This window comes from Rhodofomes roseus (assembly GCF_022264815.1).
Source record: "Rhodofomes roseus strain CIRM-BRFM 1785 chromosome Unknown C8Q71scaffold_7, whole genome shotgun sequence".
Classification (NCBI taxonomy): domain Eukaryota; kingdom Fungi; phylum Basidiomycota; class Agaricomycetes; order Polyporales; family Fomitopsidaceae; genus Rhodofomes; species Rhodofomes roseus.
In genome coordinates this window covers 334,567-347,577 of record NW_025952963.1, presented here as the reverse complement: position 1 = coordinate 347,577, position 13,011 = coordinate 334,567, and the positions used below count along the sequence as shown (strand labels likewise).

The window sequence follows — 13,011 nt, the reverse complement described above, 5'->3', positions numbered from 1 at the left end:
GGGAGGCGCTCCAGCTACATCCGATACTCGTGCGCTCTTCATGCGACAATGTCAACGGACGCGCAATCCGCTCGGATGCACACAGCAATCTGACCATCGTATCACAGGTTCTTGACATAGCAACCCTCGATATGATTTCTCTTATACATGTCCCGCTGCAGGACCACTCAGGACCGTAATGACTTCTGATCGTAGCTCGCAGCCAGGCTGCGTGCTTCACGCATCATCTGCCAAAGGCCGCTACCGTCACTAATGGGTGCAAGCGATGCAACGATAAACACCTACGATCTGGATAGCGACCGGCTTATCCGTCCAGGCCGGGTTGTCCTCCCCCATGAGTACCTCCTTCACAACCACGAACCCTAGTGCCTCGTAGAACGGCGTATATGCGGTGTCGGTTGACATTAGCCACGACGCGCAGCCCAGTTCATCTGCCTGTAAAAAACAAAGTCGATAGTTGAATACATGTCAAGGTGAGTGCCCGAAGGATGGTCTTCTCACCCGCGCATTCGCGAACGACATGAGTGCGCTACCGTAGCCCTTACCTTGATGGTCTGAAGCTGTAGCTAGATGAATCACTTGAAGCATTTCCCTGAATTTGTCACCGAAAGCGGCTAGCACTGCAGGGGTGGTCTTGTCATAGAGTTCTTTGAACCTCTGTAACAATGTACTGATCAGCCAAGGTCTACCTACTGAATCAGAACATGACAGTGGCCAAGTCACCTTCCGTTGCTCTGGATTCTTCATTGCGTTCAGGACCCCATGAGTCACTGAGAGCATTGGTCTACGATAGACGCGGTGCGCTGGATAGCGTCTACAGACAGCAAGCCTCGATCATTGACTGCGAATGCAATGGAAAGACGAAGACGCACATGGCCACAAACGCGTCTCCACGATTAACAGTGAATACGGCATGGTAGTGCACGAAGTAACTGAGCTCCCAGTACATAAGGAGGCGCCAGGTGAAGCTGTTGTGAGGAATCGTAGCACCATCCTGTCAACGATGCAGTCGGATTCTCAAGCTTGTGATGCGCACGAGCTCGAGAATAACTGCTGCTACTTACTGGAATCGCCTTTAGGTATATGCGTAGAGGATGATGCTTATAGGCGTCCTCAACCATCTGCGTGATCCTTGGTATATCCTCTGTTGGATGGTCGACTGGTTCAATGCTGTAACTGGGCCGTTTGATCAGGACGTGCAACATACCATATCTGGCCTTCACGACCTCGACGATTGCCTTCTTGACTGACATTCGGACGTCGAAGCCACTCTTCAGCTCAAAGTCGCGAGAGTGAGACGCGGGGCGATACGGGGGTTGCTGACAGACGATACGCAGCCTTATACATAGAGGAAGGTGATGCCAACACGCTGTCATATGAGACGCTCGCCGGCTTCGATGGTCTGTAATGGAGCATGTGGCCTCGACTTGTTGGGTACACTGTAGAGGTTGCAGAGATCCTCGTTCGGGCACGTGGTGTCTTGTGTGTTAGTAGCCCTGATAGCAGCAGCATACCATCCAGCTCGAGTGCGCAGAGCAGCAAGTTTTTCACCAAAGGCACCCCGCAGCAGGCTGGTACTCAGTTTCGGACTCGTTCAGTGTCTGTGTTGAGGGTTGATTGAGCCCTCCGCAAGAGTCTTCATACAGTTCGGGTATGTTGCGTCCAGAATGAAGTCGAAAAGCAGAGGGACATTGTTATCCACCTGGCAGGCGCTCCATGCGGCGAATCTGTCATACGTGAGATTCAGAATTCAGTGGTATACGTACATGTCGTCGAACGTAACGGTTTGCACTAGTATGACATGACCGACTCATAGATAATCCAAGGACGTCGCAAGTGCTCGCTTCGATTCTCTCACCATCTACATAAACTCAAGCCAGTTAGTCTCATGGACTGTGATACATCAGATATAAGGACACGCACAATCCTCACGACAACCGGCGGTCTGGGCCATCTCGGGTTATCCTCCCCCACCAGATACTCGCGCACAGTAACGAAGCCGAAGTGTTCGTAGAAGGCTTTGTTCCTGACGTTGGACGTCGTCAGCCACGCATTCATACCGAGCTCATCTGCCTGTCACGGCCGTTAGTGCTCCTCGAGCGGAACTACTGCACACATCAACGCACATGAATATTGGCGGCCGCCATGAGCGCGCTTCCATAGCCTCTGTGCCGCTGGCTAGGCCGTGTGGCGAGACCGTCCACCCGAAACATGTCGCGAACTCGCTCTCCGAAGGTGGCTCGAATGGCCGAGTTCTCCTTTTCCTTGCATTCCTGGAAGCGCTAGCAGATGCCTCGGATCAGACTCTGACCAGCCCGATTGACGAAGCTGAAGAGACCCACGGCCCTCTGTTCTTGCGATAGTCCCCTACAAAGCAGCTCGGATACCCTATAGAGTGTGCGCTCCACCGGCCGAACCTCTTGCCCGGGGATCTGGCTAACACCCACGTCAGTATGATGATCAGCAAAGGGAATAAAACAGACGTACAACGTCAGGAACGCATCTCCATTGCTCACACTCAACACCGATGCACTATGCACCTTTGCCGCGTACCACCCAAGTCGAGTAAAACATCTTCTCCGGGAAGATTTCGGGTACTATGTAACATGAACCGGGTTTGTTCCATAGAACTGAGGAGAGGTTAGATTAGGACTCACTGGTCGGTCCTCAATGTAGTCGTACAGTGGATCATCAGCGAATGCTGTATCCGCGGTTCTTGCAGCCCTGAAAATGCCCACTACGATGAGCTGCACGATATGCACTTGCCTCTATGCAAGTACGACCGACGTACTGTATCCTAAGGGATGCACCTCAATGCTGCGTAACGTCGGGGTCGTCGGTTCATTACTCTTGCATGTTACCAGCGGCGTAGTCTCGTCGCGTGAGATGCGGCACCTCATCTGGGGTCGTCAGCGAGTGAGGTATACAAGGTGCGCTCCCTGCGCGAACGCAGTGGACGATAGTCAGACCCAGTGGCAGCCGGAGAGAAAGACAGAACACGGACGGAGCTTTGAGGGTTATGAACCCTTTGGCTCAGGGACACTGGCAGGCTTCCATCGAAGACCGTAGTGATCGAGGTAGGGTCTCCGTTGTCGTATAAGTACGCTAGGTGTGTTTTGATAGCCGCGGTAAGTGCGCATTTGCGCGAGGCGGGACTCCGCCGCTCAATTGAAGGATAGTACTACTTGGCCATCCTTGTGTGAGCAATTGAGCTGGTACTTCGGGGTCCGGACAGGACCACCACATTCCCGCGTGTGGTACGCGTGCGGGCTCGTTTCTGATCGGATTTGTGACAGACGGAAATCGCGTACTCGGCATATGTGTTTACGTCCTCCGTTGTCCTGCACCAGCAAATGCTCACCTCGAAGTATGACAGAGGAGCAAAGAAACGACGCTCGGTTCTGATCTGAGCTTGTGCCAAGCGACGAACCCCAGTAATTCAACTTTGACCCTGAGCTGCAACTCAATGTGAAGACAACGACACGGCCGCATTTGGTTGGATACGCACCAGTCGCCTCCTGGCTGGGTATCGTCCGCAATCCGCATGGTGCCTGCGTGTTACTCGGGCGGGTCAAGGACGCCATAGAAATACCGGACCGTCTAGGCACGCATGCTACAGTCTTACGACATTGTATATTGAACCGTTGACACCTTGCTGAAGCCGCTGTCATATATGTCTCAATCACGCATCAGAGGGTCTTCTGCAGAAGACACAGCCTGAGAAGACGACTTGAGAGTCTGGCTTCATGTGCCAGGGGCATTGCTGTAGAGTAATCGGAAGTCGAGAAAGAGGTGCGCAACGTCGACCGCGGCGCGTGGCAAGACGCGCAGCGAGCGTGAGTGCTATATTTGGCAAGTCAAGACATTCTTCCGACGCTATCTGCGCCACTCCCAGACCCAGTGCCCACCACCATGATGATGCGTAGCTCAGCTGCAACCACGGCTTGACGAACACGCAAGCTACGGTTAGTCAACTTCTTTTAACATGCTGATGCAACTGCTGTAGATCATGTTGTGCCGTGGAAACGTCTGACTCGGCAGTCGTCACTGCAAGTGGACACGAACGACGAGGTGAGTCATGTCCTACGTGAGAGCCTTAGCAGCATTGTCGTGTGTTCTCTGGACACTGTTCGCCCTCCTAGCTGGAAGGATGTGTACATGATGCATCATCAGGTAAGGCCGGCCGGTGGAAGTCAATACAGCTACACGTACAGTACAGCGGGGAGCGATGGACGGGTCATGAATGCGATATAATTACAGGATGCTTGCGGCGAACAACGTCCCTCTCGATTACTTTCTCGGTGTTTTGGTTGACGTGAACTTGGTTACTTCTTCGACTTCCACCGAATTCTCGTCCCCAGCCCCGCCCAGCGGGCCGCTAACCTCGTCGCGCTCATACACAGCATGAACATTCTCGCCGTGTGCCATGTGCGATGTATTCGTACCTTGCTCCGGCGAGGAGGTCTGCTCCTGCGGGTTTGGCACTGGGGAGTCCTCTTCATGGTAGCGTCGTTTCACGTGGGTGACCGTGTTCTGCTGCATAGCAGCAGTCCCGCCGTCGCCCTCCCCGTGCGACTGGTCGGCCTACGCGGACATCAGCGATGGGTTTGTGGTGTGGCTGTAGCGCATATACTCACCTTGACGGCAGCCTCGGACGCACTGGCGAGGTACTCGTTCCACCCTGGAGCAGTCTTCTCATGGGGTGCGGAAGTCTTGTGCTGCTTCCCGGTCAAGTTACGGTGTTTCTCTTTCTCGATAGTCTTTGCAAAAGCGTCAGCCGGCGTCTTGGTATTAAGGTTGAAACGTTGACCACTCACGTCGGGATCATGCTCATGCATGCTGCCCGAGTAGAAGCGCAGCGCAACGGCCATACCAGGCTTGGGCACGGCAGGGACGCGCCTGGCGGCGGTGCGGAGGGTGTTGATGGTGACGGCGGACATTATGGGATGCGTATGGAAGAGAGAAACGAGTGCGAAATATAACGGAGATGATTCGTCGAAGTCGTTGAGGGGAGGCTTGTGCAGGACGCGCCAGGCGGGCGGGCTATAAGAGGCAGGCGGGGAGGACATGACGTTCCCTGACGTCACCCCGCGCCGCCCCAGCCATCAGCCACTTCGCTCCCATGACGGGCGCCTCCAGCACCACTTGCTTCGTTTGGCGTATGTTGCGTTGCTCCCGGTCGCTTGCATCACGCAGGGGAGGCCCGGTTCGTGTTCATCCGGCTGACTGCGGGGGCCTGGAAGAACAAACATAGAACGAGAGCTCGGCCGATGCACAGCGGAGCCCTCAGGTGGTGCTAACTAATGTATGCATGACCGCGACCGCCCCATGATGATAACCGGCCTTCGGAAACGTAGAACGTCGAGGCGTTGAGGCCAGAAGTCGCCTCGGAAGATGACTGAGCCCTAATTCTGCGACTTACTCATAGCTTGCATCGGAAGCTCCCTCGCCGGAACAGGTCTAACGTTCAAATTCTATCAGTCAACACCGTACTTCAGTCAAACCGTCGGCAGCGCACCCGGCGAGGAGAGAGTTGTTTGGGGAAGTCCGTGTTAGATGGGCTTGAGGGAGAGTACTCCCGCGAACCCTTCAGCGTGGCTCGCGCTCATATACGTGACGCTCTAGATTGTTGGCCTCCCCGCGCACAGTGCTGCACTATGTGGCCTTCGTGTTGTCACAGGGGCACGCGGCGCTACCTAGCGTATCCGTTTAATTAAAAGTTCACAGAAGCAGCAGGTTGCGGCCAGGGTCACCTTAACCCTCCTCCGAGTCGTTGGACATAGTACTGCAATCCGAGAGACATAGCCGCATGGTGCGTCAATCCTCCAGCCTGTGCCGCTGCGTTTTCTGTTTCCAGCTTGTTGTGCCGATTCCATTGATGCGTTGCGAAATCATCCTCTGCCGCCTGAAAATGATGCATAAACGTTTGAACATTGGTACATACCTGCCATTTCGAAGCTGCAACGTCGGCCTGTCTGCCACAATTCCCAGAACGGACCGGAATTGACTGTGATATTTATCAACTTGTTGCTTGACAGAAAATGATACGCCGGGAAGGGCGCTGAAGAGTTAACGTAAGGGTCCCAGCCTAGAAGACGCCCGTCAAATCATTAAATGCAGGAGGGGATGAGGGGATACGCCGCTCGTCAAAGAGCCCTCCAGCCCAGCCCTGCACGCACCCGTCGGCCGAGCCTGCAAATGCCTGCAGAACGCAAGAAAAGAGCAAAGCGCGACGGCGCGGCCATATCGGAGACCTCCAGGAGCATCTCGGCGAAGAAACGACAGCCCTACTCCCTACCGTCCCTATCCCTCCCCCCTACAAACAATACGGCAATCAACGTCAAAGTACTTCCCCTCCCTATCGTAGGGAAAGGACTCGGGCGAGGACTCACCTGGACGGTAGACGAGCGCCCAACGGAGCAACTCCGAAAAGGAATAAGCGTCAAGTTGTTCACAGACGTGCAGACGTCCGGGATAGGACGCCTCTCCGTGGTCTCCGATTTGCGTAGGCACTGGGTCACGTTCATAGTGGTTGGGGCTGCACAGCCGTGCAACCTACGCGTGCCGATCCCGTGGGCGACTCTAGAGGACCTAGAGAGTTATACGCACCAGCGCCACTACTTCAGCCTCGCGATCCTCCCTCCCCCGCACCACTCCTTCACCAACAGATCGGCTTTCCTGAATGCCGACGACAACCCGTACGAGTTCGATATCGAGGAGACCGACTTGCCCTCCTTCTCGACTAGGCTCGAGACCATCACCAACGACTACTAGACGGGGAGCGGGAGGTAACACGGACGAGTCCTTGACCGTAGATCAGCGTATGTAACCCCACAGACGTGACTCAGACAGAACTGCGCTAGATAGTGATGCATGATGAATAAGCCCCGGTGGGATGCGCAGATGGAAGTCAACGCACAAGCGGACTCTCACGCCGTCAGAGCCTTTTTAGGCTAGGAAGCAAACCGTACTATCCCCGCAACTTGATAAGTCGCACGCCGGACTCGCATCATTGCCGAAAAAGACGCCCAATGGCACAGAAGCCAATTTCACCACATACAGCAGGACGCCGCATCAAGCGGGATACTAGGAAAGACCCCCAATGAATCCTACAGGAGATGATCCCAACGTGCAGGAAGCGTTACAAACTTAGCAACGGCACTACCTGAACCGCCGGCCTAGAGAGATGAACGCGAAGTCTGGTCAAAGTCAAGACGTCTTAAATACGAGATACAGACACGAGTCGATCTAACGTTCTTGAACGGCGAGAACGGATCCTCTCATAGCGCCGTCGCAGCGCCGACGACACGATCTCCCTTTTGCCGTAAGTCGCCTACACAACCATGGGCGCGACGTCTGACATTCTCCGTCGCTCATGGCCTGAGCAGATACTATGTATGCGTAAGTTTGAGTCGTCGCAGCAAACAGCGCGGCGTTCGGTTCATGTCGCGATCTACTCACCTTCCATTTATGGACCGCAACGTCGGGACGGGCGCAGCACCCACGCTGCGGCCCGATTAGGCATGAACAGTATCTGTCACCGACGCCCGGCGATGGTCAACCGCACGGGAGGGCTCGCAGCCGTGGTCCCTTCATCAGCTTGTCCGCTGTCAGTGCATGGGACCTCGACCGCGTGGTCAAGCCGGCTGCAATTGCAATCGCGCCTCCGTGGCTGCACCGTGCTGCGAGCGCAGCGATGCGCAGACTCTGCGGCGGGCAGCGGCAACCTTCATCGACGCACGCGTACGACCGCGACACTGCATAAGTAGTGCCCTATCGCTCGCCAGGCAGGGCGCCACACCTCGGACCCTCGTCATACTACGTGTTGCGTTGCTTTTGGACCATGCACTACCTCAGGTTGGACGATACTCACCTGGAAGTCGAAGATGCTGGTGACCTCCCACTCGGAGTCAAGCCAGAGGGTCATGGATTGGTCCCCATCGACTTGCATTCGTCAGTGCATGTCAGGCCAATGAGATATGGTGGGCCACGTACACTGTAGTCAGTCCTAGTCGGCGTGTTGACAGCAGCCTCGGAAAGCCGATATCCCAAAGGTTGTTGCGACGAATAGGAAAGCGTTCGTACATGACCCCCTCCTTGGTTATATGCTGGACACACCAGTACGTATACGCTGCATCCCTTGACGATCGCATAACCCTGGTATTCATGCGTTGACTCGTCATCTCAGGATGCACCACACTCACGAGGGAGTGGATGGGTCGACAACGTGGTGTACGCCCTGCAGTATTTCGGACATGCCCATGCACGGAAGGTTCTGGTGGTAGACGTTGGAGACGCGTTTCTATACTTGTAAGCCCGCCTTCGGACCTGGAAAGCTCATGACGCCTCACGGGAAGACCGACATGGCAGCGGCCTGCCAGGGAACAAGCCGACCACCTTGGAAACCCTCATGCTTCGCACCATCTCCTTCATACGGAAGTCGCGGACGGCGGAACAGAGGAAGGTACGCATCTATTCGTGCAACTTGTAAGTTGTTAACGCCGGTCCCAACGACACCAACCTCAGCGCATCGCGGAGGTGATGTCGAAACAGGATGCAGCCATCAAGTCCGCGTTGGGCGACAAGATCCAACGGATGTTCGCCGTGGAGGGTCTTGCGACACATCCCAACAAACAAGGCAGGGGGTACGGAAGCGCACTCATGGCCGCCGCTAACGCCAAGGTACATCCCATTTACTTCAGCCTACCGTGTCTTGGTCTGATCGTACACCTGTGTGCAGGCCGACGCTCTCGGCGTCGCCTCATGGCTCTCGTCCTCGAACATCGCCAACACCGCGTTCTACGAGAGCTGTGGATTCGCCGTTGTAAAGGAGTTCGCGATCGGGGAGGACAACCCGACATGGACGGAGCCGCCCGTCATCGTCAGAATCGTGCGTGTCTCGCGATGATGCACTCCTCCCTCCATTCAGCCTGACCACTTCTTTGTAGATGGCAAGAGAACGAATGGGCGGAACGCATGACGCCAAGTCGGAGATGGTCTGAAGGCGATACCTAGCTTAAACTATACTTTACATCGGAATCACTCTCGAGCTCGTTGACAACGTTCGCACCCCGCACCTCGGCGTTGCAGTCTTCAGTCGATCAGCATTAGATTCTATCATAGAACAACAATAAGTGTGCAGACAAGACCAGCGACACTTTTGACCGACCACACAGGGCTCCGAGTCAACCTCCCGCTACAATACACGCAGCTCAATAAGGATAACGTCAGTAGGGCTCTCAGGCGCAGCCGAAAAGATTCGGGAGATCATAACAGTGGTAGCACAGGGGTAAGGTTCGTGACAAGCGACACGCACGGCGTACAGTGAGGGGATGGCGTGGTATGCGGTGATGATGAGGTGAGCAAGAACGAGCGTGCGTGAGGGCCGCGGAGGGGCGATCGGGGTGTCCCGTCGAAGGAGAGGAGTGGGAGTGCTTATGCGTCGCCGGGCGTGGCGACACCCTTGACGAAGCCATCCTGGTCCTCGTTCGAGATGTCCTCGAGTGACTTCAGCTTCGTCTCCGTGATGAGCAGTGTCGAGAACACGCCCGTCAGCATGAACAACGCGAGGATCTCCAGACTGCGACGCGACTCCACCGTCAGCGCCTGGATCGACTGGTGACGAGGCCCGGTGCTAGTACTACTCACATGTGCTTCACAAACTTGTTCGTCCCGCCGATGTTCGCCATCTGCGCGAAGCCGACCTGGGAGATGACCGCGCCGAGCTTGCCGCTCGCGGCGGAGATGCCGTGCGCGGTCGAGCGGTAGCGCGTCGGGAACGCCTCGCCGGGCACGATGAACGTCGTCGTGTTCGGGCCGAAGTTCTCGAAGAAGTTCGCCAGGCAGTACAGGAACACGAACGCGTTCTTGCCCGCGCGCGTCGCAGTCAGCGCGTCGTACCCGAAACCTGCCCAACAGTCAGCATGCCGCTCGGCGCGAAGTACCGACGGAGGGGACGCACCCATGATGACGAAGAGAATGGTGAGCATGATGAAGCCCATGAGCTGGATCGGCTTGCGGCCCCACCTGTCGATGAAGAGGAAGGCGACCCAGTAGCCCGGGATGAGGCCCGCGACGGAGAGGATGATGTTACCGATGCAAATGTTGCGGAGATTCTGGTACACCAACTCGGTGCCCGTTAGCGTGGTGGTCACCGTGCCGAAGCCGATCGCGTTGAGGATGATCGAGCTGTTCAGGCCGAGGCCGTAGAACGCAATCTGCGCGGGGACGGGATGTCAGTGTGGGAGGCAAGGAGTGCGGGGAGAGGTAGGCGTGCACGCACGTCAAGGGCGAACCAGGAGTACGCGCAGCCGATGAGCTGGCGTGCGTTCTCCCACTTGCTGAAGTGCCTGAAGAAGTCGCGGCGGCTCGCCTTGGGTGCCTGCACGCGCTGCACGACGGCGTCGGGGTCAACGTGGTAGCTGCCGGTCGTGAGGAAGTTCTCGACGTCCTGTGCTGCCTGCTTGACGTTGCGCTCGACATCCATGGTGAAACGGGGCGTCTCGGGGATCGTCAGACGGAAGTACAGCGCGATGACCCCGGGAACGCAGCCGAGACCGATGAGGAGACGCCACATGTAGTCGACCGAGTTCATACTCTCGACGTTGTCGCGAAGAAGAGAGTGCTTCTCGGCGGCGACCACGACGTATGCGACAATGCAACCGGCTGCATAATCTGTAAGTACAGGATTCGCGAATATGCATTTGCAGAGACGCCATACCGAGCTGGCCCCATCCCTGGTTGGCGAAGACCGCCGTCATGAGCCGACCACGGCTCTGCCTCGACGCGAACTCTGAGGAGATAACAGCAGAAAGCGGGTAGTCACCGCCAATACCGATCCCCATCTGCGGCACGTTATCAGCCGTGCGCAAAGCAGACTACATCCATCGCCATACTGACAATAAATCTCCAAACGATGATGACACCCAGGATATTGATGGCCTTCGCCTGGCCTGCGACAGCCTGACCGAAAGTCGCGATGATGATAATCATGAGCTCGATACCGTCTGCGGTCCAAACACTATAAATTGCCAGTCACTTCGAAGTAATGGAATAGTCCTTACACATTCGCTTACGGCCGACCAAGTCTGCCATCCAGCCGAAGAAGAACTGGCCGAAGATGTTACCAATCGGGGTCGCGACTTTGACACCGAGCGACTGGTTTGAGGTGAGGATGCGAGATGCCCCCGTCCCCTTGCCGCCGTAGAGGTATCCCAGCATAGTCGACGCGATGTTGATGGCGAAAATGTCGTAGCTAAGGTGGTTTTGTCTTATCAGTATGCACAGCTCGAATGTGCTGGGAGAAAACGCTCACGCATCGGTGAAGAAGCCGACACCCGCCACCATGGACACCTTCACATGGAACCAGCTACGCTCTCGCGTGAGCTGCCGTAAGTCCAGTGAAGCGATGATCGTACAGACCTGAACTTGGCGTTGTCAACCTCGGCGAGCGCTGCACGGCGCTTCTCGTCGAGCGCGTACACGGCGGCAGGGGGCGCGCCCTTCTCGAGCTCGGGGCCCGTGCTGGATGTGGAAGCCTTGTCCATTGCGGTGAGTTCAGCCATCTCGCTGGGAGGAACGTCGAGCGAGGAGGTCGGGCAGGGAGTGCGGGAAAGAGCACGGGCTGGCGGGTGGATAGCGCTGCATGTCTTTTAAGTTGTGCTTCTGGAGGACGGCAGGCAGTGTTCCGGGCCTGATGAAATTGGTGGCTGCTTGGCCCGCCCGCGTCCCATTCTGCGTCCGGCGTTGTTCCTTGCACGTTCGTAGTCCCCAGCCAATCAGCGTGGCCGCGCTTGTGGTGGCCTGTTTGCGTGTGTTTCCCCTTTTGGACGCGCGAAGCACGGTGGCCTGCGTCGCGGTGCACGTTCTCACCAGTCCACGCTCTCCAGCCACGGCACCGCTCGTGTGCCTCGAGGACTATATTTCTTGCTTCCACCCGTCTCCGTCCCTCGCTCACCCGCCGCCGACGTGCGCCCCAGGTGCCCTCGACTTCCAGACATCGACTTGATGGCTCGCGGGTGCCTGGCTAGTGGCGTATTCAGCCATCTTCTCTCCCTGACAGACACTTGCAAGCACATGCTCCCGGGTCGCAGAGCGCCGGGCTATTTTCCTGTCGCGGAGTCGACCAGACAGCGGCACACCGCTGCGGCGATTTCTCGTTCGGCCTTGGTCTTTGTCGGCGTGGCACGCCTGGGACCCGCGGCATGCCATTGCCAGGTCCTCAATGCAGCGCACTGAGAGCCTGTTCCTGCGAAGAAGCACCGCGTCGACACAACTCTAATCTCACCAGGCATCTTCTCCCAACCCCCCAGATCTAGGGGCCTATGTCCACCGATCGCCGCTCCACCCTTGCACTCGATCTGCATTTCATTATATGCGCGCTGCGAGGTTCCGTGCGGTGCCGTATGCGTGTTCGAACCGCTCGAGGCCCCAAGGACCGTCTTGTACTTATGATGACTGACTGAACCTCATCATCATGCAAGCGCGCGGGCTTCATGCATGTCAGTGCTATTCTAATCCTCGAGAGTCAGCTCTCGGCTCTGTTACGTATTCAGCTGGCGTATGAGCTGATCTTATGCATCACATCGTGAACCATGCATCCAACGTCTCGGTCACTCGTCAGGTTTTCCGACTGCGAAGGGGAAGGTCTGGATGCGTACTCATGCGCCAAGGACCAAGTCAGACTAGCCCAGCAGGTACAGCCATGGCCACCGCGTCTCTGTCCGCATCCACTTTCGTCCAAACGTATGGCGCACTGCTCAAATTGTACTAAGCGACTGGGCAATGCTGTGGCACGGTGACGCGGGGCACACATAGGTGAGTTTGTCTACGCGGTATCCAAGGCCCTTATGCGTGTCTGACGCCAGAACCAATGCTGTGAAGAAACGAGTACGACCGCCAACTCTTCTCCTTTGGCAACTTGCCATTTGGTCGGGACGCACGGCCTCCGGTACATCGACCCACTGCTCTGGCTCTCTGTGCCGGACCGCGGCGGCTGCACGCTAAGGTTTG

The 13,011-nt window shown here is 56.5% G+C and overlaps 5 protein-coding genes across 5 annotated transcripts; 2 read left to right on the top strand and 3 right to left on the bottom strand.

Moving 5' to 3' along the window:
• Window positions 1-167: 167 nt before the first annotated feature.
• On the bottom strand, window positions 168-3,546 carry C8Q71DRAFT_722536 (uncharacterized protein; the record flags this gene model as incomplete). Its single annotated transcript, XM_047921534.1, has 15 exons — window positions 168-227; window positions 286-435; window positions 502-657; window positions 724-814; window positions 873-994; window positions 1,065-1,144; window positions 1,208-1,319; window positions 1,924-2,073; window positions 2,127-2,273; window positions 2,343-2,436; window positions 2,488-2,597; window positions 2,658-2,737; window positions 2,792-2,817; window positions 3,362-3,451; window positions 3,509-3,546. The coding sequence occupies 15 exons, from the start codon at window positions 3,544-3,546 to the stop codon at window positions 168-170; spliced, it is 1,506 nt and encodes a 501-aa protein (XP_047780239.1).
• Window positions 3,547-4,445: 899 nt separating this feature from the next.
• C8Q71DRAFT_750484 (uncharacterized protein) lies at window positions 4,446-4,840 on the bottom strand (the record flags this gene model as incomplete). The annotated part of the gene is made up of 2 exons (XM_047923275.1): window positions 4,446-4,760; window positions 4,818-4,840. Coding segments are annotated over 2 exons (188 nt in total), but the record flags the coding sequence as incomplete, so codon positions are not given.
• Window positions 4,841-6,198: 1,358 nt separating this feature from the next.
• C8Q71DRAFT_856286 (uncharacterized protein) lies at window positions 6,199-6,774 on the top strand (the record flags this gene model as incomplete). Its single annotated transcript, XM_047927283.1, has 1 exon — window positions 6,199-6,774. One exon carries the CDS (start codon window positions 6,199-6,201, stop codon window positions 6,772-6,774), a length of 576 nt encoding a protein of 191 aa, XP_047780237.1.
• A 643-nt stretch (window positions 6,775-7,417) lies between these two features.
• Window positions 7,418-9,079, top strand: C8Q71DRAFT_750433 (uncharacterized protein). The gene is made up of 7 exons (XM_047923274.1): window positions 7,418-7,982; window positions 8,041-8,120; window positions 8,189-8,310; window positions 8,371-8,464; window positions 8,527-8,682; window positions 8,741-8,890; window positions 8,949-9,079. Exons 1-7 carry the CDS (start codon window positions 7,844-7,846, stop codon window positions 9,000-9,002), a joined length of 795 nt encoding a protein of 264 aa, XP_047780236.1. The 5' UTR covers window positions 7,418-7,843; the 3' UTR covers window positions 9,003-9,079.
• On the bottom strand, window positions 9,080-11,746 carry C8Q71DRAFT_832342 (phosphate transporter). Its single transcript, XM_047926385.1, has 9 exons — window positions 11,422-11,746; window positions 11,315-11,368; window positions 11,064-11,254; window positions 10,900-11,006; window positions 10,721-10,844; window positions 10,283-10,665; window positions 9,962-10,217; window positions 9,649-9,907; window positions 9,080-9,580 (listed from the first exon to the last, which is right to left on the bottom strand). Exons 1-9 carry the CDS (start codon window positions 11,562-11,564, stop codon window positions 9,436-9,438), a joined length of 1,662 nt encoding a protein of 553 aa, XP_047780235.1. The 5' UTR covers window positions 11,565-11,746; the 3' UTR covers window positions 9,080-9,435.
• Window positions 11,747-13,011: the final 1,265 nt, after the last annotated feature.

What these genes read in the sequence shown, in the direction of transcription:
- C8Q71DRAFT_750433 (XM_047923274.1), top strand. Translation starts at nt 7,844, where the DNA reads ATGCACTACCTCAGGTTGGACGATACTCACCTGGAAGTCGAAGATGCT. An exon ending in GGACGGCGGAACAGAGGAAG is followed by an intron (nt 8,465 to 8,526) that starts GTACGCATCTAT and finishes CACCAACCTCAG; the next exon opens with CGCATCGCGGAGGTGATGTC. An exon ending in CGCCCGTCATCGTCAGAATC is followed by an intron (nt 8,891 to 8,948) that starts GTGCGTGTCTCG and finishes ACTTCTTTGTAG; the next exon opens with ATGGCAAGAGAACGAATGGG.
- C8Q71DRAFT_832342 (XM_047926385.1), bottom strand. Translation starts at nt 11,564, where the DNA reads ATGGCTGAACTCACCGCAATGGACAAGGCTTCCACATCCAGCACGGGC. An exon ending in CCAGGGATGGGGCCAGCTCG is followed by an intron (nt 10,666 to 10,720) that starts GTATGGCGTCTC and finishes CAGATTATGCAG; the next exon opens with CCGGTTGCATTGTCGCATAC. An exon ending in ACTCCTGGTTCGCCCTTGAC is followed by an intron (nt 10,218 to 10,282) that starts GTGCGTGCACGC and finishes GTCCCCGCGCAG; the next exon opens with ATTGCGTTCTACGGCCTCGG.